Source organism: Telmatherina bonti (genome assembly GCF_933228915.1).
Source record: "Telmatherina bonti genome assembly, chromosome: 15".
Lineage (NCBI taxonomy): Eukaryota > Metazoa > Chordata > Actinopteri > Atheriniformes > Telmatherinidae > Telmatherina > Telmatherina bonti.
Genome location: NC_136613.1, coordinates 630,393 through 654,581, shown reverse-complemented (window position 1 = coordinate 654,581; position 24,189 = coordinate 630,393). Strand labels below are relative to the sequence as shown.

At 50.7% G+C, this 24,189-nt stretch overlaps 1 protein-coding gene across 3 annotated transcripts in view; it reads right to left on the bottom strand.

The window, feature by feature from the left end:
* ttll5 (tubulin tyrosine ligase-like family, member 5) overlaps nt 1-24,189 on the bottom strand; it is an 80,200-nt gene that overhangs the window by 46,631 nt on the left and 9,380 nt on the right. For all 3 annotated transcript variants that reach the window (XM_079254248.1, XM_079254249.1, XM_079254250.1), the window contains exons 6-14: nt 19,507-19,589; nt 8,939-9,008; nt 8,785-8,869; nt 8,613-8,714; nt 8,458-8,549; nt 8,272-8,379; nt 6,862-6,943; nt 6,726-6,787; nt 5,612-5,673 (exon numbers count right to left, since the gene is read on the bottom strand). In XM_079254248.1, coding sequence (XP_079110374.1) covers nt 5,612-5,673; nt 6,726-6,787; nt 6,862-6,943; nt 8,272-8,379; nt 8,458-8,549; nt 8,613-8,714; nt 8,785-8,869; nt 8,939-9,008; nt 19,507-19,589 — 746 coding nt within the window. The remainder of the gene's footprint in view (nt 1-5,611; nt 5,674-6,725; nt 6,788-6,861; nt 6,944-8,271; nt 8,380-8,457; nt 8,550-8,612; nt 8,715-8,784; nt 8,870-8,938; nt 9,009-19,506; nt 19,590-24,189) is intronic.

Sequence of the window (24,189 nt, the reverse complement as noted above, 5' to 3'; positions counted from 1 at the left end):
TGCAAACTCATTTCCATCATCATATGATATGTCTCATCACTGTCTGACTGATGCTGATGATGGCAAGTCCAGAGAGACATTGTTTGTGTGTGTCTGCATCCAAATAGTGTGTGTGGGGGGGTAATAGGAGTTCAGTCTAACCCCCCGCCCCCCCTCCTCGCTTTACCTCCGTGAGACGAACCTCACAACTGCTGCAGTTGTGAGTTAATCCCCCCTCCTGCCTCCCCCCTGCCTTTCCTTCTGACACACATGTCCAGGCCTACATGACTCTCAGCGGCAGGTTGACATGATAGTAGCTTATTAACTTCATGCGCCGTATTAGTCTGGAGAACTGCTGCAGGACAGCAGGAGAGAAACCAACAGAAACTCTGCTCCCATTCACCAGCGCAGGCCCCGCCCACCAAAACCAACCAATAGAAACTCTGCTCCAATTCACCAGCGCAGGCCCCGCCCTCCAAAACCAACCAATAGAAACTCTGCTCCAATTCACCAGTGCAGGCCCCGCCCACCAAAACCAACCAATAGAAACTCTGCTCCAATTCACCAGTGCAGGCCCCGCCCACCAAAACCAACCAATAGAAACTCTGCTCCAATTCACCAGCACAGGCCCCGCCTACCAAAACCAACCAATAGAAACTCTGCTCCCATTCACCAGCACAGGCCCCGCCCATCAAAACCAACCAATAGAAACTCTGCTCCCATTCACCAGCGCAGGCCCCGCCCATCAAAACCAACCAATAGAAACGCTGCTCCAATTCACCAGTGCAGGCCCCGCCCATCAAAACCAACCAATAGAAACTCTGCTCCAATTCACCAGCGCAGGCCCCGCCCATCAAAACCAACCAATAGAAACTCTGCTCCAATTCACCAGTGCAGGCCCCGCCCATCAAAACCAACCAATAGAAACTCTGCTCCAATTCACCAGCGCAGGCCCCGCCCACCAAAACCAACCAATAGAAACTCTGCTCCCATTCACCAGCGCAGGCCCCGCCCACCAAAACCAACCAATAGAAACTCTGCTCCAATTCAGCAGCGCAGGCCCCGCCCTCCAAAACCAACCAATAGAAACTCTGCTCCAATTCACCAGTGCAGGCCCCGCCCACCAAAACCAACCAATAGAAACTCTGCTCCAATTCACCAGCACAGGCCCCGCCTACCAAAACCAACCAATAGAAACTCTGCTCCCATTCACCAGCACAGGCCCCGCCCATCAAAACCAACCAATAGAAACTCTGCTCCCATTCACCAGCGCAGGCCCCGCCCATCAAAACCAACCAATAGAAACGCTGCTCCAATTCACCAGTGCAGGCCCCGCCCATCAAAACCAACCAATAGAAACTCTGCTCCAATTCACCAGCGCAGGCCCCGCCCATCAAAACCAACCAATAGAAACTCTGCTCCAATTCACCAGTGCAGGCCCCGCCCATCAAAACCAACCAATAGAAACTCTGCTCCAATTCACCAGCGCAGGCCCCGCCCACCAAAACCAACCAATAGAAACTCTGCTCCAATTCACCAGCGCAGGCCCCGCCCATCAAAACCAACCAATAGAAACTCTGCTCCAATTCACCAGCGCAGGCCCCGCCCACCAAAACCAACCAATAGAAACTCTGCTCCAATTCACCAGCGCAGGCCCCGCCCACCAAAACCAACCAATAGAAACTCTGCTCCAATTCAGCAGTGCAGGCCCCGCCCACCAAAACCAACCAATAGAAACTCTGCTCCAATTCACCAGTGCAGGCCCCGCCCACCAAAACCAACCAATAGAAACTCTGCTCCCATTCACCAGCGCAGGCCCCGCCCACCAAAACCAACCAATAGAAACTCTGCTCCAATTCAGCAGCGCAGGCCCCGCCCTCCAAAACCAACCAATAGAAACTCTGCTCCAATTCACCAGTGCAGGCCCCGCCCACCAAAACCAACCAATAGAAACTCTGCTCCAATTCACCAGCACAGGCCCCGCCTACCAAAACCAACCAATAGAAACTCTGCTCCAATTCACCAGCACAGGCCCCGCCTACCAAAACCAACCAATAGAAACTCTGCTCCCATTCACCAGCACAGGCCCCGCCCATCAAAACCAACCAATAGAAACTCTGCTCCCATTCACCAGCGCAGGCCCCGCCCATCAAAACCAACCAATAGAAACGCTGCTCCAATTCACCAGTGCAGGCCCCGCCCATCAAAACCAACCAATAGAAACTCTGCTCCAATTCACCAGTGCAGGCCCCGCCCACCAAAACCAACCAATAGAAACTCTGCTCCAATTCACCAGCACAGGCCCCGCCTACCAAAACCAACCAATAGAAACTCTGCTCCCATTCACCAGCACAGGCCCCGCCCATCAAAACCAACCAATAGAAACTCTGCTCCCATTCACCAGCGCAGGCCCCGCCCATCAAAACCAACCAATAGAAACTCTGCTCCAATTCACCAGTGCAGGCCCCGCCCATCAAAACCAACCAATAGAAACTCTGCTCCAATTCACCAGCGCAGGCCCCGCCCACCAAAACCAACCAATAGAAACTCTGCTCCAATTCACCAGCGCAGGCCCCGCCCATCAAAACCAACCAATAGAAACTCTGCTCCAATTCACCAGTGCAGGCCCCGCCCACCAAAACCAACCAATAGAAACTCTGCTCCAATTCACCAGCACAGGCCCCGCCTACCAAAACCAACCAATAGAAACTCTGCTCCCATTCACCAGCACAGGCCCCGCCCATCAAAACCAACCAATAGAAACTCTGCTCCCATTCACCAGCGCAGGCCCCGCCCATCAAAACCAACCAATAGAAACGCTGCTCCAATTCACCAGTGCAGGCCCCGCCCATCAAAACCAACCAATAGAAACTCTGCTCCAATTCACCAGCGCAGGCCCCGCCCATCAAAACCAACCAATAGAAACTCTGCTCCAATTCACCAGTGCAGGCCCCGCCCATCAAAACCAACCAATAGAAACTCTGCTCCAATTCACCAGCGCAGGCCCCGCCCACCAAAACCAACCAATAGAAACTCTGCTCCAATTCACCAGCGCAGGCCCCGCCCATCAAAACCAACCAATAGAAACTCTGCTCCAATTCACCAGCGCAGGCCCCGCCCACCAAAACCAACCAATAGAAACTCTGCTCCAATTCACCAGCGCAGGCCCCGCCCACCAAAACCAACCAATAGAAACTCTGCTCCAATTCAGCAGTGCAGGCCCCGCCCACCAAAACCAACCAATAGAAACTCTGCTCCAATTCACCAGTGCAGGCCCCGCCCACCAAAACCAACCAATAGAAACTCTGCTCCCATTCACCAGCGCAGGCCCCGCCCACCAAAACCAACCAATAGAAACTCTGCTCCAATTCAGCAGCGCAGGCCCCGCCCTCCAAAACCAACCAATAGAAACTCTGCTCCAATTCACCAGTGCAGGCCCCGCCCACCAAAACCAACCAATAGAAACTCTGCTCCAATTCACCAGCACAGGCCCCGCCTACCAAAACCAACCAATAGAAACTCTGCTCCAATTCACCAGCACAGGCCCCGCCTACCAAAACCAACCAATAGAAACTCTGCTCCCATTCACCAGCACAGGCCCCGCCCATCAAAACCAACCAATAGAAACTCTGCTCCCATTCACCAGCGCAGGCCCCGCCCATCAAAACCAACCAATAGAAACGCTGCTCCAATTCACCAGTGCAGGCCCCGCCCATCAAAACCAACCAATAGAAACTCTGCTCCAATTCACCAGTGCAGGCCCCGCCCACCAAAACCAACCAATAGAAACTCTGCTCCAATTCACCAGCACAGGCCCCGCCTACCAAAACCAACCAATAGAAACTCTGCTCCCATTCACCAGCACAGGCCCCGCCCATCAAAACCAACCAATAGAAACTCTGCTCCCATTCACCAGCGCAGGCCCCGCCCATCAAAACCAACCAATAGAAACTCTGCTCCAATTCACCAGTGCAGGCCCCGCCCATCAAAACCAACCAATAGAAACTCTGCTCCAATTCACCAGCGCAGGCCCCGCCCACCAAAACCAACCAATAGAAACTCTGCTCCAATTCACCAGCGCAGGCCCCGCCCATCAAAACCAACCAATAGAAACTCTGCTCCAATTCACCAGTGCAGGCCCCGCCCACCAAAACCAACCAATAGAAACTCTGCTCCAATTCACCAGCGCAGGCCCCGCCCACCAAAACCAACCAATAGAAACTCTGCTCCAATTCACCAGTGCAGGCCCCGCCCACCAAAACCAACCAATAGAAACTCTGCTCCAATTCAGCAGTGCAGGCCCCGCCCACCAAAACCAACCAATAGAAACTCTGCTCCAATTCACCAGTGCAGGCCCCGCCCACCAAAACCAACCAATAGAAACTCTGCTCCCATTCACCAGCGCAGGCCCCGCCCACCAAAACCAACCAATAGAAACTCTGCTCCAATTCAGCAGCGCAGGCCCCGCCCTCCAAAACCAACCAATAGAAACTCTGCTCCAATTCACCAGTGCAGGCCCCGCCCACCAAAACCAACCAATAGAAACTCTGCTCCAATTCACCAGCACAGGCCCCGCCTACCAAAACCAACCAATAGAAACTCTGCTCCCATTCACCAGCACAGGCCCCGCCCATCAAAACCAACCAATAGAAACTCTGCTCCCATTCACCAGCGCAGGCCCCGCCCATCAAAACCAACCAATAGAAACGCTGCTCCAATTCACCAGTGCAGGCCCCGCCCATCAAAACCAACCAATAGAAACTCTGCTCCAATTCACCAGCGCAGGCCCCGCCCACCAAAACCAACCAATAGAAACTCTGCTCCAATTCACCAGCGCAGGCCCCGCCCATCAAAACCAACCAATAGAAACTCTGCTCCAATTCATCAGTGCAGGCCCCGCCCATCAAAACCAACCAATAGAAACTCTGCTCCAATTCACCAGCACAGGCCCCGCCTACCAAAACCAACCAATAGAAACTCTGCTCCAATTCATCAGTGCAGGCCCCGCCCATCAAAACCAACCAATAGAAACTCTGCTCCAATTCACCAGCACAGGCCCCGCCTACCAAAACCAACCAATAGAAACTCTGCTCCAATTCACCAGCACAGGCCCCGCCTACCAAAACCAACCAATAGAAACTCTGCTCCAATTCATCAGTGCAGGCCCCGCCCATCAAATGCAGTTAAATTCACAAATTTCTCTCCACAAGTCTTTAGTTCATTCCTATTGCTGTATTAAAATCTGAAACAGACTATTTTGATGAAGGCAGCAGAAAAGGACACACGAGACCAACATGCATGACATCTGGGTATTGGGGAGAAAACAGTTTTCTTATCATCCATTAATGCCTGATAAAGGATCCTGGCTCATGCCGTCAACATGATGCCTTCAACATGGACGGCGTAAACCGTGGGGTGCATGTCCGTCTGGGTTCGGTCAGCCCTGTCCTCTCCTATGTTGAGATGTGCTTGTAAACAGACTCAGTGACCAGAGAAGGCTGACAGCTGTCCTCTAATCTACAGTCATGACCAGCAGTGTTTGTAGAAATGTATCTTCCAGTGTACACAACATGGTGGAAGCTCCTGTCCAATCAAAGACCAGAGAAAGCTGGATGAAGCCTGGCATACCCACCTTGTCCAGGGAGACCCGATCGGATCGAGCTGGTCTGGTCAGGGGATCCTGGCACACAAAACCTGAGGAGACCAGAAGGACCGAAGAGGAGTGTTGATACACATTCACACATCATGACCTTCACACCTGCCGTACCTTCAGAAAGAGGCGGAGCTTCATAATGGCTGAGTCATGCTAACGTTGGGCTTTGACCATCAACGGCCAGCTTGTCTTAAAAAATCCACTTCATTTATTTGAAGCCATATCCTGTTGACTTGACCCATGTAATGTTCACCAGTAGCAAATCACCACTAAACAACATCTGTTTACTGGAATTTTTATCATCCTGTAAGTACGGTGTCCAGAGGCGCCGATCCAGTCACAAGATGTGGAGCTGGGATGTAAAACCGGGATATTTACCTGACTGGATGGGTGGCAGATGGGGGCCTGGTCTGACAAAAGTCTGAAGGTTTTCCTGCAGTTTTCTAGGTAAGGTTCTTCCGATGATTCTGGCTTTTATAAATCAGGACGGAATATTTGGAGATTTTTCTCCCGGGAAACCAGCAAAACCTGAACTAAAGTACACTCTTTACTGCTAACCTTCAGCATTTATTAAGAATGAGACATTTATCATCAGACACAAACAGGTCTAAAGATGGCGAGGACACATCCTGTAGCTTTTCATGTGAGTGTTTAGAAAAGTTCTGGTTCAGTCTCAGACATTTTCGACTTTTAACACTGAACCACAATGAAGATGCTGATGTTGCTCCAGGTGAACGCTCCCATGTTGCTATGGAAACATGGCTGCTTAAAGGAGGAAGACTGCTCTGGGGTGCAGCATCATCAACTGATCAGATGGTTTCTGCTCATCCCAAACCTGATGAAACCTTTCTGACCACCTGCTACGTCTGACTTACTGCAGTTGTCCAGGTGTCCACCAGGGGGCGATGACCCGCATCAGATACAGATTTGTAGTGAAGGTTTTGTCATGAAGTGGGGAAGTATGTCTCAGAAGGAGGAAGATTAAACGATAAAAACAGCTTTTGCTTTCCGTTATCCCAGCCTTTCCTGGGGACTGGAGTCCATGACGCCTGATCAGATCTGGAACATAAATCAGAAATGAAGTGGAACTTACCGACAAGAGAAAACATGTCTGCGATCATGCTGGCCTTGATCTTCAGATCCAACGGAGCGTCGCTGTTGGTCAGATTTACCAGGATCAGACAGAGACCAATGTTGCACAGAGGGATGTAGGACGGGCGGACACTCACCAGGACAGGGACGGAGACAGGTTCACCTCCAACAGCCAGGGTTTCAGGCTGGAGTCAATGAGAACGTCAAACCCGTACAGTTCTGCAGAGACAACACATCCAGGATCTCAGAGACCAGCAACTCACTGGAAAAGTCCTCTTCTCTAGTCCCAACCTGGTCTACCCTGGTTTTCCCCAGACCAGAGTCCTCTTCTCTAGTCCCAACCTGGTCTACCCTGGTTTTCCCCAGACCAGAGTCCTCTTCTCTAGTCCCAACCTGGTCTACCCTGGTTTTCCCCAGACCAGAGTCCTCTTCTCTAGTCCCAACCTGGTCTACCCTGGTTTTCCCCAGACCAGAGTCCTCTTCTCTAGTCCCAACCTGGTCTACCCTGGTTTTCCCCAGACCAGAGTCCTCTTCTCTAGTCCCAACCTGGTCTACCCTGGTTTTCCCCAGACCAGAGTCCTCTTCTCTAGTCCCAACCTGGTCTACCCTGGTTTTCCCCAGACCAGAGTCCTCTTCTCTAGTCCCAACCTGGTCTACCCTGGTTTTCCCCAGACCAGAGTCCTCTTCTCTAGTCCCAACCTGGTCTACCCTGGTTTTCCCCAGACCAGAGTCCTCTTCTCTAGTCCCAACCTGGTCTACCCTGGTTTTCAGACATAAAATAAACATGACAAACAAAAACAGGCCAGGCAGATCGTTAAAAGGGCCAGAGAGAGTCAGCCAGTTTAACCAGATGACTTAAGTTGCATCAAGCTGCAGTCTCTTGCCTAAAACACAACCCAGAAAAATTTTGAAGTTAAATCTACAATCTAATTCTCTTAAAAGACAATTAAAACATGAAGATTTTGTGTCTGTAAAAGAAAAATGTTTAAATGTTCAAAGTTTTAAATCCTCTCCTGTCGATAATTTATTTGGCGCTTTGTGGTTTTATGTGTTAAAGACAAAAACATAATGAAGCACTATTGAGCTTGTCATGTTCTATCCTGTAATCAGATTACTGGGTAATGTCATTACTGGTTTAAAGCCAGAACAAAGAGCAGCAGTTTACTGCTGTGTGGAAATATGGAAGTGTTACAGACTCGGGACAGTTTCTACGCTGCTGCATTTCACTCACAAGTCCTACAAAGAAAAAGGAACAAAGCTCATCGGATTAATGTATCTTTAGTTCCAGATCAATCAGGTTTTAAAATAATCAATAGCTGCAACCTATAGTTTGATGGAGGTCTTCCTTCCAGGTGCTGGTGCGGAATTCCTTGGCAAGGTACTTATGTTTACGAACTGGTCAGCCCAAAGACATTTATTCCAAACCGGTATGATGTAAGGTTGGACTGGACTGAACTGATCCTGTCGGACAGGAAGTGCAGATGACTTTGTTGTGAAGAGTTTCTGTATAAATAAAGCTGAATTGAACATGTGGCAGGTCAGATTACCGAAGCAGTTGTTCCTGTGAGGAACCGACGACCTGCAGGCAGCAGCAATCTGCTGCTCCGCGCTCAGCACGGCTTTGATGATGACGTCCTCCACCTTCCTCATCAGCACTGGAACACAGGATGGAATGTTGTGTCACTTCCTGTCTGGAACAACCACAGAACCAATCCTGGACGAAGAAGACTCACCGCTGGTGTCCTTCCCTTCCTGCTTCAGATACCTCAGCACTGCACTCATACTCCATTTGTTCCCATAATCCTCCACTTCAGGGTCTTCGCAGCTGAAAAGACAGAAATCCAGTCAGCAGGATTAAGACTGCCTGAAAAGCTCACCTGAGGCTCACCTGACATAGTCCTGACTCTTCTTATTCAGACTGTAGTTGGTCAGGTGCATGAAGGTATTCTTGATGTTGGTGGACGTCTGATCGTATTTAACCGTTGCAAACCTGCAGACCGACACAATTCATACTGATCCATGAACTGATCTGGTGGATAAATGAATTGATTTGCACTCACCTGGCCAGCCCTTCCTCATACACATAGATAAGGAGAGGGTCGTACGACGTCACCAACACGTAGAGCCGCACGTCAAATTTGAATTCTGTCAACAACAACAGCAGCGAGTCATGGACGTCTTCCTCTGGGAGCTGATCAATAACAGAATCCTTACCGTCGATCAGCAACGGATCATTGATGTAACGTGACACCAGGATATTTTCATCCACCGACACCTGGCTAGACTGCAAGACACAGAGGACAGAAAGACATCAGGACATTCAGAAACCATCAGCAAGGACCAGTTAATCAGTCACTGGTCCTTATCGCAATGTCTGGACTGGTCCCTATCGCAATGTCTCGGACTGGTCCCTATCGCAATGTCTGGACTGGTCCCTATCGCAATGTCTCGGACTGGTCCCTACCCGCAATGTCTGGACTGGTCCCTATCGCAATGTCTGGACTGGTCCCTATCGCAATGTCTGGACTGGTCCCTATCGCAATGTCTGGACTGGTCCCTATCGCAATGTCTCGGACTGGTCCCTATCGCAATGTCTGGACTGGTCCCTATCGCAATGTCTCGGACTGGTCCCTATCGCAATGTCTGGACTGGTCCCTATCGCAATGTCTGGACTGGTCCCTATCGCAATGTCTCGGACTGGTCCCTATCGCAATGTCTCGGACTGGTCCCTATCGCAATGTCTGGACTGGTCCCTATCGCAATGTCTCGGACTGGTCCCTACCCGCAATGTCTGGACTGGTCCCTATCGCAATGTCTGGACTGGTCCCTATCGCAATGTCTCGGACTGGTCCCTATCGCAATGTCTGGACTGGTCCCTATCGCAATGTCTCGGACTGGTCCCTATCGCAATGTCTGGACTGGTCCCTATCGCAATGTCTCGGACTGGTCCCTATCGCAATGTCTGGACTGGTCCCTATCGCAATGTCTGGACTGGTCCCTATCGCAATGTCTGGACTGGTCCCTATCGCAATGTCTGGACTGGTCCCTACCCGCAATGTCTGGACTGGTCCCTATCGCAATGTCTGGACTGGTCCCTATCGCAATGTCTCGGACTGGTCCCTATCGCAATGTCTGGACTGGTCCCTATCGCAATGTCTCGGACTGGTCCCTATCGCAATGTCTGGACTGGTCCCTATCGCAATGTCTGGACTGGTCCCTATCGCAATGTCTGGACTGGTCCCTATCGCAATGTCTCGGACTGGTCCCTATCGCAATGTCTCGGACTGGTCCCTATCGCAATGTCTGGACTGGTCCCTATCGCAATGTCTCGGACTGGTCCCTATCGCAATGTCTGGACTGGTCCCTATCGCAATGTCTGGACTGGTCCCTATCGCAATGTCTGGACTGGTCCCTATCGCAATGTCTGGACTGGTCCCTATCGCAATGTCTGGACTGGTCCCTATCGCAATGTCTGGACTGGTCCCTATCGCAATGTCTCGGACTGGTCCCTATCGCAATGTCTGGACTGGTCCCTATCGCAATGTCTCGGACTGGTCCCTATCGCAATGTCTGGACTGGTCCCTATCGCAATGTCTCGGACTGGTCCCTATCGCAATGTCTCGGACTGGTCCCTATCGCAATGTCTGGACTGGTCCCTATCGCAATGTCTCGGACTGGTCCCTATCGCAATGTCTGGACTGGTCCCTATCGCAATGTCTCGGACTGGTCCCTATCGCAATGTCTCGGACTGGTCCCTATCGCAATGTCTGGACTGGTCCCTATCGCAATGTCTCGGACTGATCCCTATCGCAATGTCTCGGACTGGTCCCTACCGCGATGTCTCGGACTAGTCCCGATCGCAATGTCTGGACAGGTCCCTACCGCGATGTCTAAGACCGATCTCCTCCTTAATCTCTCGGACTGGTCCCTAAGGTCATGTCTTAGACTGGTACTTGCCGCCATGTCTCGCCTTCATTGATGTCTCGGACTGGTCCCGATCGCAATGTCTCGGACTGGTCCCTATCGCAATGTCTCGGACTGGTCCCGATCGCAATGTCTCGGACTGGTCCCGATCGCAATGTCTCGGACTGGTCCCGATCGCAATGTCTCGGACTGGTCCCGATCGCAATGTCTCGGACTGGTCCCGATCGCAATGTCTCGGACTGGTCCCTATCGCAATGTCTCGGACTGGTCCCTATCGCAATGTCTGGACTGGTCCCTATCGCAATGTCTGGACTGGTCCCTATCGCAATGTCTGGACTGGTCCCTATCGCAATGTCTCGGACTGGTCCCTATCGCAATGTCTCGGACTGGTCCCCACCATGATGTTTCGGACTGGTCCCTATCGCAATGTCTCGGACTGGTCCCTACCGCAATGTCTCGGACTGGTCCCTACCGCAATGTCTGGACTGGTCCCTATCGCAATGTCTGGACTGGTCCCTATCGCAATGTCTGGACTGGTCCCTATCGCAATGTCTGGACTGGTCCCTATCGCAATGTCTTGTGCTGGTCCCTATCGCAATGTCTTGTGCTGGTCCCCACCATGATGTCTCGGACTGGTCCCTACCGCGATGTCTCGGACTAGTCCCGATCGCAATGTCTGGACAGGTCCCTACCGCGATGTCTAAGACCGGTCTCCTCCTTAATCTCTCGGACTGGTCCCTAAGGTCATGTCTTAGACTGGTACTTGCCGCAATGTCTCGCCTTCACTGATGTCTCGGACTGGTCCCTATCGCAATGTCTCGGACTAGTTCCCATCTTGATGTCTTTGATTGGTCCCTACCACAATGTCTCGGATTGGTCTCGTCTTTCATGTCTCAGGCTTGTCCTTAACGCAATGTCTTGAACTGGTCCCTACCCGCGATGTCTCGGACTGGTCCCTATCGCAATGTCTCGCATTGGTCCCTACCCGCGATGTCTCGCACTGGTCCCTACCGCGATGTCTCGCACTGGTCCCTACCGCGATGTCTCGCACTGGTCCCTACCCGCAATGTCTGGACTGGTCCCGATCGCAATGTCTGGACTGGTCCCTATCGCAATGTCTGGACTGGTCCCTATTGCAATGTCTTGTGCTGGTCCCCACCATGATGTTTCTGACTGGTCCCTACCGCGATGTCTCGGACTGGTCCCTACCGCGATGTCTCGGACTGGTCCCTACCGCGATGTCTCGGACTAGTCCCGATCGCAATGTCTGGACAGGTCCCTACCGCGATGTCTAAGACCGGTCTCCTCAATCTCTCAGACTGGTCTCTAAGGTCATGTCTTAGACTGGTACTTGCCGCAATGTCTCGCCTTCATTGATGTCTCGGACTGGTCCCTATCGCGATGTCTCGGACTAGTTCCCATCTTGATGTCTTTGATTGCTCCCTACCACAATGTCTCGGATTGGTCTCTTCTTTTATGTCTCAGACTTGTCCTTAACGCGATGTCTCGGATTGGTCTCTTCTTTTATGTCTCAGACTTGTCCTTAACGCGATGTCTCGCACTGGTCCCTACGCGCGATGTCTCGCACTGGTCCCTACGCGCGATGTCTCGCACTGGTCCCTACGCGCGATGTCTCGCACTGGTCCCTACCCGCGATGTCTCGCACTGGTCCCTATCGCAATGTCTGGACTGGTCCCTATCGCAATGTCTGGACTGGTCCCTATCGCAATGTCTCGGACTGGTCCCAATCGCAATGTCTCGGACTGGTCCCAATCGCAATGTCTCGGACTGGTCCCCACCGTGATGTCTCGGACTGGTCCCTACCGCGATGTCTCGGACTGGTCCCCTACCGCGATGTCTCGGACTGGTCCCTACCGCGATGTCTCGGACTGGTCCCTACCGCGATGTCTCGGACTGGTCCCTACCGCGATGTCTCGGACTGGTCCCTACCGCGATGTCTCGGACTGGTCCCTATCGCAATGTCTCGGACTAGTTCCCATCTTGATGTCTTTGATTGGTCCCTACCACAATGTCTCGGATTGGTCTCTTCTTTTATGTCTCAGACTTGTCCTTAACGCAATGTCTCGCACTGGTCCCTACCCGCGATGTCTCGCACTGGTCCCTACCCGCGATGTCTCGCACTGGTCCCTACCGCGATGTCTCGCACTGGTCCCTACCCGCAATGTCTGGACTGGTCCCTATCGCAATGTCTGGACTGGTCCCTATCGCAATGTCTGGACTGGTCCCTATCGCAATGTCTGGACTGGTCCCTATTGCAATATCTTGTGTTGGTCCCCACCATGATGTTTCTGACTGGTCCCTACCGCGATGTCTCGGACTGGTCCCTACCGCGATGTCTCGGACTGGTCCCTACCGCGATGTCTCGGACTGGTCCCTACCGCGATGTCTCGGACTGGTCCCTACCGCGATGTCTCGGACTAGTCCTGATCGCAATGTCTGGACAGGTCCCTACCGCGATGTCTAAGACCGGTCTCCTCCTTAATCTCTCGGACTGGTCTCTAAGGTCATGTCTTAGACTGGTACTTGCCGCAATGTCTCGCCTTCATTGATGTCTCGGACTGGTCCCTATCGCGATGTCTCGGACTAGTTCCCATCTTGATGTCTTTGATTGCTCCCTACCACAATGTCTCGGATTGGTCTCTTCTTTTATGTCTCAGACTTGTCCTTAACGCGATGTCTCGCACTGGTCCCTACCCGCGATGTCTCGCACTGGTCCCTACCCGCGATGTCTCGCACTGGTCCCTACCCGCGATGTCTCGCACTGGTCCCTACCCGCGATGTCTCGCACTGGTCCCTACCCGCAATGTCTCGCACTGGTCCCTATCGCAATGTCTCGCACTGGTCCCTCTCGCAATGTCTGGACTGGTCCCTCTCGCGATGTCTGGACTGGTCCCTATCGCGATGTCTCGCACTGGTCCCTATCGCGATGTCTCGCACTGGTCCCTACGCGCGATGTCTCGCACTGGTCCCTACGCGCGATGTCTCGCACTGGTCCCTACGCGCGATGTCTCGCACTGGTCCCTACGCGCGATGTCTCGCACTGGTCCCTACGCGCGATGTCTCGCACTGGTCCCTACGCGCGATGTCTCGCACTGGTCCCTACGCGCGATGTCTCGCACTGGTCCCTACGCGCGATGTCTCGCACTGGTCCCTACGCGCGATGTCTCGCACTGGTCCCTACGCGCGATGTCTCGCACTGGTCCCTACGCGCGATGTCTCGCACTGGTCCCTACCCGCGATGTCTCGCACTGGTCCCTACCCGCGATGTCTCGCACTGGTCCCTACCGCGATGTCTCGCACTGGTCCCTATCGCAATGTCTCGGACTGGTCCCTATCGCAATGTCTCGGACTGGTCCCTATCGCAATGTCTGGACTGGTCCCTATCGCAATGTCTGGACTGGTCCCTATCGCAATGTCTGGACTGGTCCCTATCGCAATGTCTCGGACTGGTCCCAATCGCAATGTCTCGGACTGGTCCCTACCGCGATGTCTCGGACTGGTCCCTATCGCAATGTTTCGGACTGGTCCCTACCGCGATGTCTCGGACTGGTCCCTACCGCGATGTCTCGGACTGGTCCCTACCGCGATGTCTCGGACTGGTCCCTACCGCGATGTCTCGGACTGGTCCCTACCGCGATGTCTCGGACTAGTCCCGATCGCAATGTCTGGACAGGTCCCTACCGCGATGTTTAAGACCGGTCTCCTCCTTAATCTCTTGGACTGGTCCCTAAGGTCATGTCTTAGACTGGTACTTGCCGCAATGTCTCGCCTTCACTGATGTCTCGGACTGGTCCCTATCGCAATGTCTCGGACTAGTTCCCATCTTGATGTCTTTGATTGGTCCCTACCACAATGTCTCGGATTGGTCTCTTCTTTTATGTCTCAGACTTGTCCTTAACGCAATGTCTCGCACTGGTCCCTACCCGCGATGTCTCGCACTGGTCCCTACCCGCGATGTCTCGCATTGGTCCCTACCCGCGATGTCTCGCACTGGTCCCTACCCGCGATGTCTCGCATTGGTCCCTACCCGCGATGTCTCGCACTGGTCCTTACCGCGATGTCTCGCACTGGTCCCTACCGCGATGTCTCGCACTGGTCCCTACCCGCAATGTCTGGACTGGTCCCTATCGCAATGTCTGGACTGGTCCCTATCGCAATGTCTCGGACTGGTCCCTATCGCAATGTCTGGACTGGTCCCTATCGCAATGTCTCGGACTGGTCCCTATCGCAATGTCTCGGACTGGTCCCTATCGCAATGTCTCGGACTGGTCCCTATCGCAATGTCTCGGACTGGTCCCTATCGCAATGTCTCGGACTGGTCCCTATCGCAATGTCTGGACTGGTCCCTGTCGCAATGTCTGGACTGGTCCCTATCGCAATGTCTGGACTGGTCCCTATCGCAATGTCTCGGACTGGTCCCAATCGCAATGTCTCGGACTGGTCCCAATCGCAATGTCTCGGACTGGTCCCTATCGCAATGTCTCGGACTGGTCCCTATCGCAATGTCTCGGACTGGTCCCGATCGCAATGTCTCGGACTGGTCCCGATCGCAATGTCTCGGACTGGTCCCGATCGCAATGTCTCGGACTGGTCCCGATCGCAATGTCTCGGACTGGTCCCGATCGCAATGTCTGGACTGGTCCCTATCGCAATGTCTGGACTGGTCCCTATCGCAATGTCTGGACTGGTCCCTATTGCAATGTCTTGTGCTGGTCCCCACCATGATGTTTCGGACTGGTCCCTACCGCGATGTCTCGGACTGGTCCCTACCGCGATGTCTCGGACTGGTCCCTACCGCGATGTCTCGGACTGGTCCCTACCGCGATGTCTCGGACTGGTCCCTACCGCGATGTCTCGGACTAGTCCCGATCGCAATGTCTGGACAGGTCCCTACCGCGATGTCTAAGACCGGTCTCCTCCTTAATCTCTCGGACTGGTCCCTAAGGTCATGTCTTAGACTGGTACTTGCCGCCATGTCTCGCCTTCATTGATGTCTCGGACTGGTCCCTATCGCGATGTCTCGGACTAGTTCCCATCTTGATGTCTTTGATTGGTCCCTACCACAATGTCTCGGATTGGTCTCTTCTTTTATGTCTCAGACTTGTCCTTAACGCAATGTCTTGAACTGGTCCCTGCATCGATGTCTCGGACTGGTCCCTATCGCAATGTCATGGACTGGTTGCTTCATTGATGTCTCGCACTGGTCCCAACTGCTATGTCTCGCACTGGTCCCTACCCGCGATGTCTCGCACTGGTCCCTACCCGCGATGTCTCGGACTAGTCCTGATCGCAATGTCTGGACAGGTCCCTACCGCGATGTCTAAGACCGGTCTCCTCCTTAATCTCTCGGACTGGTCTCTAAGGTCATGTCTTAGACTGGTACTTGCCGCAATGTCTCGCCTTCATTGATGTCTCGGACTGGTCCCTATCGCGATGTCTCGGACTAGTTCCCATCTTGATGTCTTTGATTGCTCCCTACCACAATGTCTCGGATTGGTCTCTTCTTTTATGTCTCAGACTTGTCCTTAACGCGATGTCTCGCACTGGTCCCTACCCGCGATGTCTCGCACTGGTCCCAACTGCTATGTCTCGCACTGGTCCCAACTGCTATGTCTCGCACTGGTCCCAACTGCTATGTCTCGCACTGGTCCCTACCCGCGATGTCTCGCACTGGTCCCTACCCGCGATGTCTCGCACTGGTCCCTACCCGCGATGTCTCGCACTGGTCCCTACCCGCGATGTCTCGCACTGGTCCCTACCCGCGATGTCTCGCACTGGTCCTTATCGCAATGTCTCGCACTGGTCCCTATCGCAATGTCTCGCACTGGTCCCTATCGCAATGTCTGGACTGGTCCCTATCGCAATGTCTGGACTGGTCCCTATCGCAATGTCTGGACTGGTCCCTATCGCAATGTCTGGACTGGTCCCTATCGCAATGTCTCGGACTGGTCCCTATCGCAATGTCTCGGACTGGTCCCTATCGCAATGTCTGGACTGGTCCCTATCGCAATGTGTCGGACTGGTCCCTATCGCAATGTGTCGGACTGGTCCCTATCGCAATGTCTGGACTGGTCCCTATCGCAATGTCTGGACTGGTCCCTATCGCAATGTCTGGACTGGTCCCTATCGCAATGTCTGGACTGGTCCCTATCGCAATGTCTGGACTGGTCCCTATCGCAATGTCTGGACTGGTCCCTATCGCAATGTCTGGACTGGTCCCTACCCGCAATGTCTGGACTGGTCCCTACCCGCAATGTCTGGACTGGTCCCTATCGCAATGTCTCGGACTGGTCCCTATCGCAATGTCTCGGACTGGTCCCTATCGCAATGTCTCGGACTGGTCCCTATCGCAATGTCTGGACTGGTCCCTATCGCAATGTCTGGACTGGTCCCTATCGCAATGTCTGGACTGGTCCCTACCCGCAATGTCTGGACTGGTCCCTATCGCAATGTCTCGGACTGGTCCCTATCGCAATGTCTCGGACTGGTCCCTATCGCAATGTCTCGGACTGGTCCCTATCGCAATGTCTGGACTGGTCCCTATCGCAATGTCTGGACTGGTCCCTATCGCAATGTCTGGACTGGTCCCTACCCGCAATGTCTGGACTGGTCCCTACCCGCAATGTCTGGACTGGTCCCTATCGCAATGTCTCGGACTGGTCCCTATCGCAATGTCTGGACTGGTCCCTATCGCAATGTCTCGGACTGGTCCCTATCGCAATGTCTGGACTGGTCCCTATCGCAATGTCTGGACTGGTCCCTATCGCAATGTCTCGGACTGGTCCCGATCGCAATGTCTGGACTGGTCCCTATTGCAATGTCTTGTGCTGGTCCCCACCATGATGTTTCGGACTGGTCCCTACCGCGATGTCTCGGACTGGTCCCTACCGCGATGTCTCGGACTGGTCCCTACCGCGATGTCTCGGACTAGTCCCGATCGCAATGTCTGGACAGGTCCCTACCGCGATGTCTAAGACCGGTCTCCTCCTTAATCTCTCGGACTGGTCCCTAAGGTCATGTCTTAGACTGGTACTTGCCGCCATGTCTCGCCTTCATTGATGTCTCGGACTGGTCCCGATCGCAATGTCTCGGACTGGTCCCGATCGCAATGTCTCGGAATGGTCCCGATCGCAATGTCTCGGACTGGTCCCGATCGCAATGTCTCGGACTGGTCCCGATCGCAATGTCTCGGACTGGTCCCTATCGCGATGTCTCGGACTAGTTCCCATCTTAATGTCTCGGACTGGTCCCTATCGCAATGTCTGGACTGGTCCCTATCGCAATGTCTGGACTGGTCCCTATCGCAATGTCTGGACTGGTCCCTACCCGCAATGTCTGGACTGGTCCCTACCCGCAATGTCTGGACTGGTCCCTATCGCAATGTCTCGGACTGGTCCCTATCGCAATGTCTCGGACTGGTCCCTATCGCAATGTCTGGACTGGTCCCTATCGCAATGTCTCGGACTGGTCCCTATCGCAATGTCTGGACTGGTCCCTATCGCAATGTCTGGACTGGTCCCTATCGCAATGTCTCGGACTGGTCCCGATCGCAATGTCTGGACTGGTCCCTATTGCAATGTCTTGTGCTGGTCCCCACCATGATGTTTCGGACTGGTCCCTACCGCGATGTCTCGGACTGGTCCCTACCGCGATGTCTCGGACTGGTCCCTACCGCGATGTCTCGGACTGGTCCCTACCGCGATGTCTCGGACTAGTCCCGATCGCAATGTCTGGACAGGTCCCTACCGCGATGTCTAAGACCGGTCTCCTCCTTAATCTCTCGGACTGGTCCCTAAGGTCATGTCTTAGACTGGTACTTGCCGCCATGTCTCGCCTTCATTGATGTCTCGGACTGGTCCCGATCGCAATGTCTCGGACTGGTCCCGATCGCAATGTCTCGGAATGGTCCCGATCGCAATGTCTCGGACTGGTCCCGATCGCAATGTCTCGGACTGGTCCCGATCGCAATGTCTCGGACTGGTCCCTATCGCGATGTCTCGGACTAGTTCCCATCTTAATGTCTCGGATTGGTCCCTACCACAATGTCTCGGATTGGTCTCTTCTTTTATGTCTCAGACTTGTCCTTAACGCAATGTCTTGAACTGGTCCCTGCATCGATGTCTCGGACTGGTCCCTATCGCAATGTCATGGACTGGTTGCTTCATTGATGTCTCGCACCGGTCCCAACTGCTATGTCTCGCACTGGTCCCTACCCGCGATGTCTCGCACTGGTCCCCGGCCGCGATGTCTCGCACTGGTCCCCGGCCGCGATGTCTCGCACTGGTCCCCGGCCGCGATGTCTCGCACTGGTCCCCGGCCGCGATGTCTCGCACTGGTCCCCGGCCGCGATGTCTCGCACTGGTCCCCGGCCGCGATGTCTCGCACTGGTCCCCGGCCGCGATGTCTCGCACTGGTCCCCGGCCGCGATGTCTCGCACTGGTCCCCGGCCGCGATGTCTCGCACTGGTCCCGGCCGCGATGTCTCACACTGGTCCCTACCCGCGATGTCTCGCACTGGTCCCTACCCGCGATGTCTCGCACTGGTCCCTACCCGCGATGTCTCGCACTGTTCCCGGCCGCGATGTCTCGCACTGGTCCGTACCGCGATGTCTCGGACTGGTCCCTACCGCGATGTCTTGACTGGTCCCAACCACGATGTCTCGGACTGGTCCCATTATAAATGTCTCGGATTGATCCCTACCTCGATGTCTCGGACTCGTCCGTACGGTAATATCTCAGGCTGGTACCAACCCCGATGTTTCGGACTGGTCCCTTCATTAATGTCTCGATTTGGTCCCTGCTGCAATGAAAACCAAGCCTCAGAGAAACCTGACTTACATTACTGACTAGGTAGATGCCTCGTCCTCTGGAGGACGCCACAGGTTTAATGATCCACGGACCGCCGTCCTTAGCCGAGCAGCCTGAGGGTGACGGGACACGTTAGTTTGAGAACACACGAGAGGAGAGCAATTCCATGCAAATGTCAACATCACCATGAAAAAAAATCAACTAGGGCTGGGTGATATGACAGAAAAATAAAATCTCAGATTTTTTAAAACCAAAACCGATTTCCCATTTTAATAGATATTTTCCCCCCTACTGTAAAGAAAAAAAAAATGACAAACATTAAAAATTATTCTTTTTCAAAATCCTTTTATTGCAGTCAGCCTAGGAGTTTACCTGAATAGGAAGTGCAAATAAACAAGCTGTTACACAAGATTGTAAAAAGAGATGCAGGGGATGCCACTGTAAACATTATAAGAAACAACAAACAAATGTTTGAGTTTCCACTTTTGATCATACATTTAATAGGCCTCATTTCACTTGTGTAACTTTATTCTAAAATAAAAACTTAAAAATAATAAATAAAAGTGCCTCCTCCTGGAAGAAACATAGTGATTCCTTTTAGAGTATTTTTACATTAAATAACCAAAACAATTTCCCACATTGACAATGAGGTAAAAAAAAAAAAAAGAATGTTTCTTTACACTTAGCATGTGTGTTTGGAGAAAACTGATCTCTTTGATAAAAAAAACTATTTTTAAAAAAATCCCTGAATGTTAATCTAACATACATGTATTCTTACATTCTTGCTGTTTGTTGTTTAATTTACACATTTTGGCAAGAAAGACAAGCCTGTCAACTGCATCTGGCTTCAGACCCCTGTGGCATGTGACAATGCCCCCTCCCACACTGAAAACCCTGCGTTTCCATTACACCTAGAACTGCGCAAAAACTAAATATCATAATAAAACCCACTAATGAAAACACCAACATTTTAAATAAAGTCTCAAATATTGCGAAAAAAAAGTTTTTACAATCTCAAGAGGTGGTTTTTTTTTTAGACATTTTGATATCTCGCAAAAGTGTAATAAAACACTTTTTTTGCATTTAGGTGTCCCCAGACGTGACATGGGGAGACGTGACCAGTTAATTCCCAGTAAAGATGGCACAGCGTGGAATAAACAACAGCAAATTTCAGAGTTTTTGAAAGAAAAAAAAAAGTGAGGGAGAAAAGCTTCGACATTCCGAAGTAAATTCTCCACAGCAAGTAGAAAACCCTAAAATAACGTTAAGTTAATTAATTAAATTAAATTAAGTGCCCACTTTGCATTAACCGCAATTTTTCTAAAATCACACAAGAGAAACAAGATTTTCCTAAACATTGTTCAACAGAAACATCCGCAAATCACAATTGTTGTTTGTCGAAACTTACAAATATCGTTTTATTAGCAAAAAATTGTAATGGAAACGCAGAGGGGGCACTTGTTGTTCGTTGCTAGCTGCCATGTTGTTCTGTTTATGCGTTTTTGTGGGAAACCAGTGGGAGTGCGCTGACGTCGCTAAAAAGTACAGAAACCCAAATGGTGCTGGCGGGGCAAAATAAAGTCCAGATTTTCATCAAAATAAATCCTCAAAAAAAGAAAATCGGAATTAATCGATTAAATTGATTAATTGCCCAGCCCGAAAAGTAACCGTATTTAAAATAAAACTTTTTTAAAATATAACAAAAAGATCTCATCATGGTCTATATTTTTTAGTCAAAAATACTTCTGATCACAATAGTCAGGCAAATACATGTTTATCTCACCATAACAAGATGTCATTATGTAGCAATTTATTTTCAATGTAACAAATTGTATGTCTTTCTAAAAGCCCAGAAGCGCAATAAGAAAATCACCTGCAGAGGTCTTCTAACCTCACTTTTTAATCAGGAAGTGTTGTTCTATCAATATGTAAAATCATTTGTACTTATTTGCCTTCTCATTAGGAGCTGGAATGTGCTGTTATGATGCTCATGTAACATTCATACCGTTTTTATGAAAGAGTTTTTGTAAAATATCCATTTGGAAAGTAATTTCAACCAAACTTTCTAAGCAGAGCTAACTTTGATCGAAATGAAATAGTATGAAGCTCTCCACCGTATGCCAAATAATAAAGCACCAGGTCCAGATGGTTATCCAGCTGAATTCTACAAAGAATTCTGGACCACACTGGCTCCAACCTTTTACAGCATGGTTTCAGAAATAAAGGAAAAGCAAAAAATACCCTCCAATATGAACTTGGCGAATATTTCAGTCCTATTAAAACCAGGAAAGGACCCTACACTCCCATCCAGTTATCGTCCAATTTCATTAATAAACGTAGATCTCAAAATAATCAGCAAAGCTCTAGCCAGAAGGATAGAGAAAATAACCCCTTCCATTATTCACGCTGATCAAACAGGCTTTATAAAAGGTAGACATTCCTACACTAACATGCGCAGATTAATTAACATAATAGATTATTCAACTCTACACAATCTGAAGTCCACAGTTATATCTTTAGATGCAGAAAAAGCATTTGACCGTGTAAACCGGAAACTTTTATTTGCAACTTTAAAAGAATTTGGGTTTGGGTCATCATTTATTGACTGGATAAAAATATTATACAGCAAACCTAATCTATGTGTGAAGACTAATGATCAAACTTCTCCAAACTTCTGCTTACAGAGAGGCACCAGACAGGGCTGCCCACTTTCTCCATCACTCTTTGCCGTTTTTATCGAACCCCTGGCAGCTGCCATAAGACAAAACCCAGAAATCAAAGGAATTCAAGCTAAAAATATTGAACATAAAATTAGTCTTTACACAGATGACGTTTTACTTTTCCTTCACAACTCACAAACAACACTTTCTCAAACAATCACACTAATTAATAAATTCTCTTCAATATCAGACTCTTCTATTAACTGGTTAAAGACTACAGCAATGCCCATTAACTGTGACTTTAAAAACATATCTAACACCACTATACAGTCAGGAAATATTAGTTATTTAGGTATAATAATATCTCCCAGACTAACCGAACTAATAAAGTTAAATCATGATCAGCTAATAAAAACAGTGGAGGATGACCTCTCAAGGTGGAACCGCTTGCCCATATCACTTATGGGGAGGGTTTCCACTGTTAAAATGATGGTTTTACCAAAAGTTAATTACCTTTTCTCAATGGTTCCCATCAGACCATCCTCCACTTGGTTTAAATCACTAGACTCCCACATATCCAGATTTCTCTGGAGAAACAAGCCATTAGTCTAAAAACTTTACAACAGACCAAAGACAGAGGTGGGTTGGACCTGCCAAATTTTAATCAATATTTCTTATGTAATAGGCTGCAATGCATCTCCAAGTGGCTTAATCCAAGTTCTTTGGATGAGCCATGGCAGGATGTTGAGCAAGCATTGTGTGAAGACTTAGTCATCTCTGATTTACCATTCATCAGCTCAACTGTCAAGTCATATAAGTGTTTCAAAAGCATTAACATCAGCTCCAGTTTAACGGCTTGGTGGGAATTCCTGAAAGTAACCAAGTCTGCGCTTATTCCATGTAAGCTCACACCCATCTGGAACAATCCTGACTTCCTGCAAAACAGAAAGATGATAAACTTCCCTCGGTGGAAGAATAAAGGAGTAAAGCAGTTAGAACATATAGTAGAAAATGGAAACTTTCTGCCATTTGATGCAATTTCTTCACGGTATGAATTCAGCAGCACCAAATTCTTAGAATACCACCAACTTAAATCTATCATAAGTAAGAAATACACCACTGATCAACTAAACTTACAGTTACCTATCAGGGCTGCAGAATTCCTAAATCTTAAGGCCCCGAAGCTCCGATCCAAAATATACAGATTACTATTGAAGCTAGAAGATTCCATCTCTCTCCCAACTTCTAAATGGGAAGCAGACTTATCCAGTAACTTCAATCAAAATGAATGGTCACAAATCTGCTCAAACACATTCAGAATGACTAAGAATTCAAACATGCAATTAATACAATTCAAAATTCTACACAGAACTCATTATACGGGACACAGGATGTTCAAGATGGGTCTGTTACACTCACATATCTGTTCACACTGTACTGACAACATGATTGACAGCTACTACCATGCCTTATGGTCTTGTCCACCTGTCCAGAGATTCTGGCTCCAGGTATGTAAAGATCTGTCTGACTGGTTTAAATGTAATATCCCTGCAAACCCCAAACTGGGCCTCTTGAGTCACTTAGGTGAAAATAACAGGGTTTAATTTAGCAAAACCAATCCTCAGCAGCCTGTGCATCGCAAAGAAAACTATCCTTGTGAACTGGAAAAGCAAACAGAATCTGTGTATCCAGCAGTTTAGAAATCTGTTATTAGATTACATCAGCATGGAAATGATGTCTGCCTCCTCAAAGGATCAGTCAGTTGGATTTCACTCTCTCTCTGGTCTCCTGTGATCAGCTCCATCACTTAGTGTAGGGGGGGGGTGTGACCTCATCCCGCTCGGGGCTGGGGAGTGGCTGGGTGGCTCAGGTGGCTATGGGTCTGGGGTGGACCCCTGGACGGGGATCTTGGCTGCTTCATTACTGGGGGGGCTAGGTTTCCAGACCTGGCGGGAGGCCTTGGGTTGATCAATGGTTGGAGTTGCCTTTTGGCGGTGGGGCGAGGTCGCTGGCGGGGGCTGGATCGGCGGGTATTGGCTCCGTGACGGGTGGC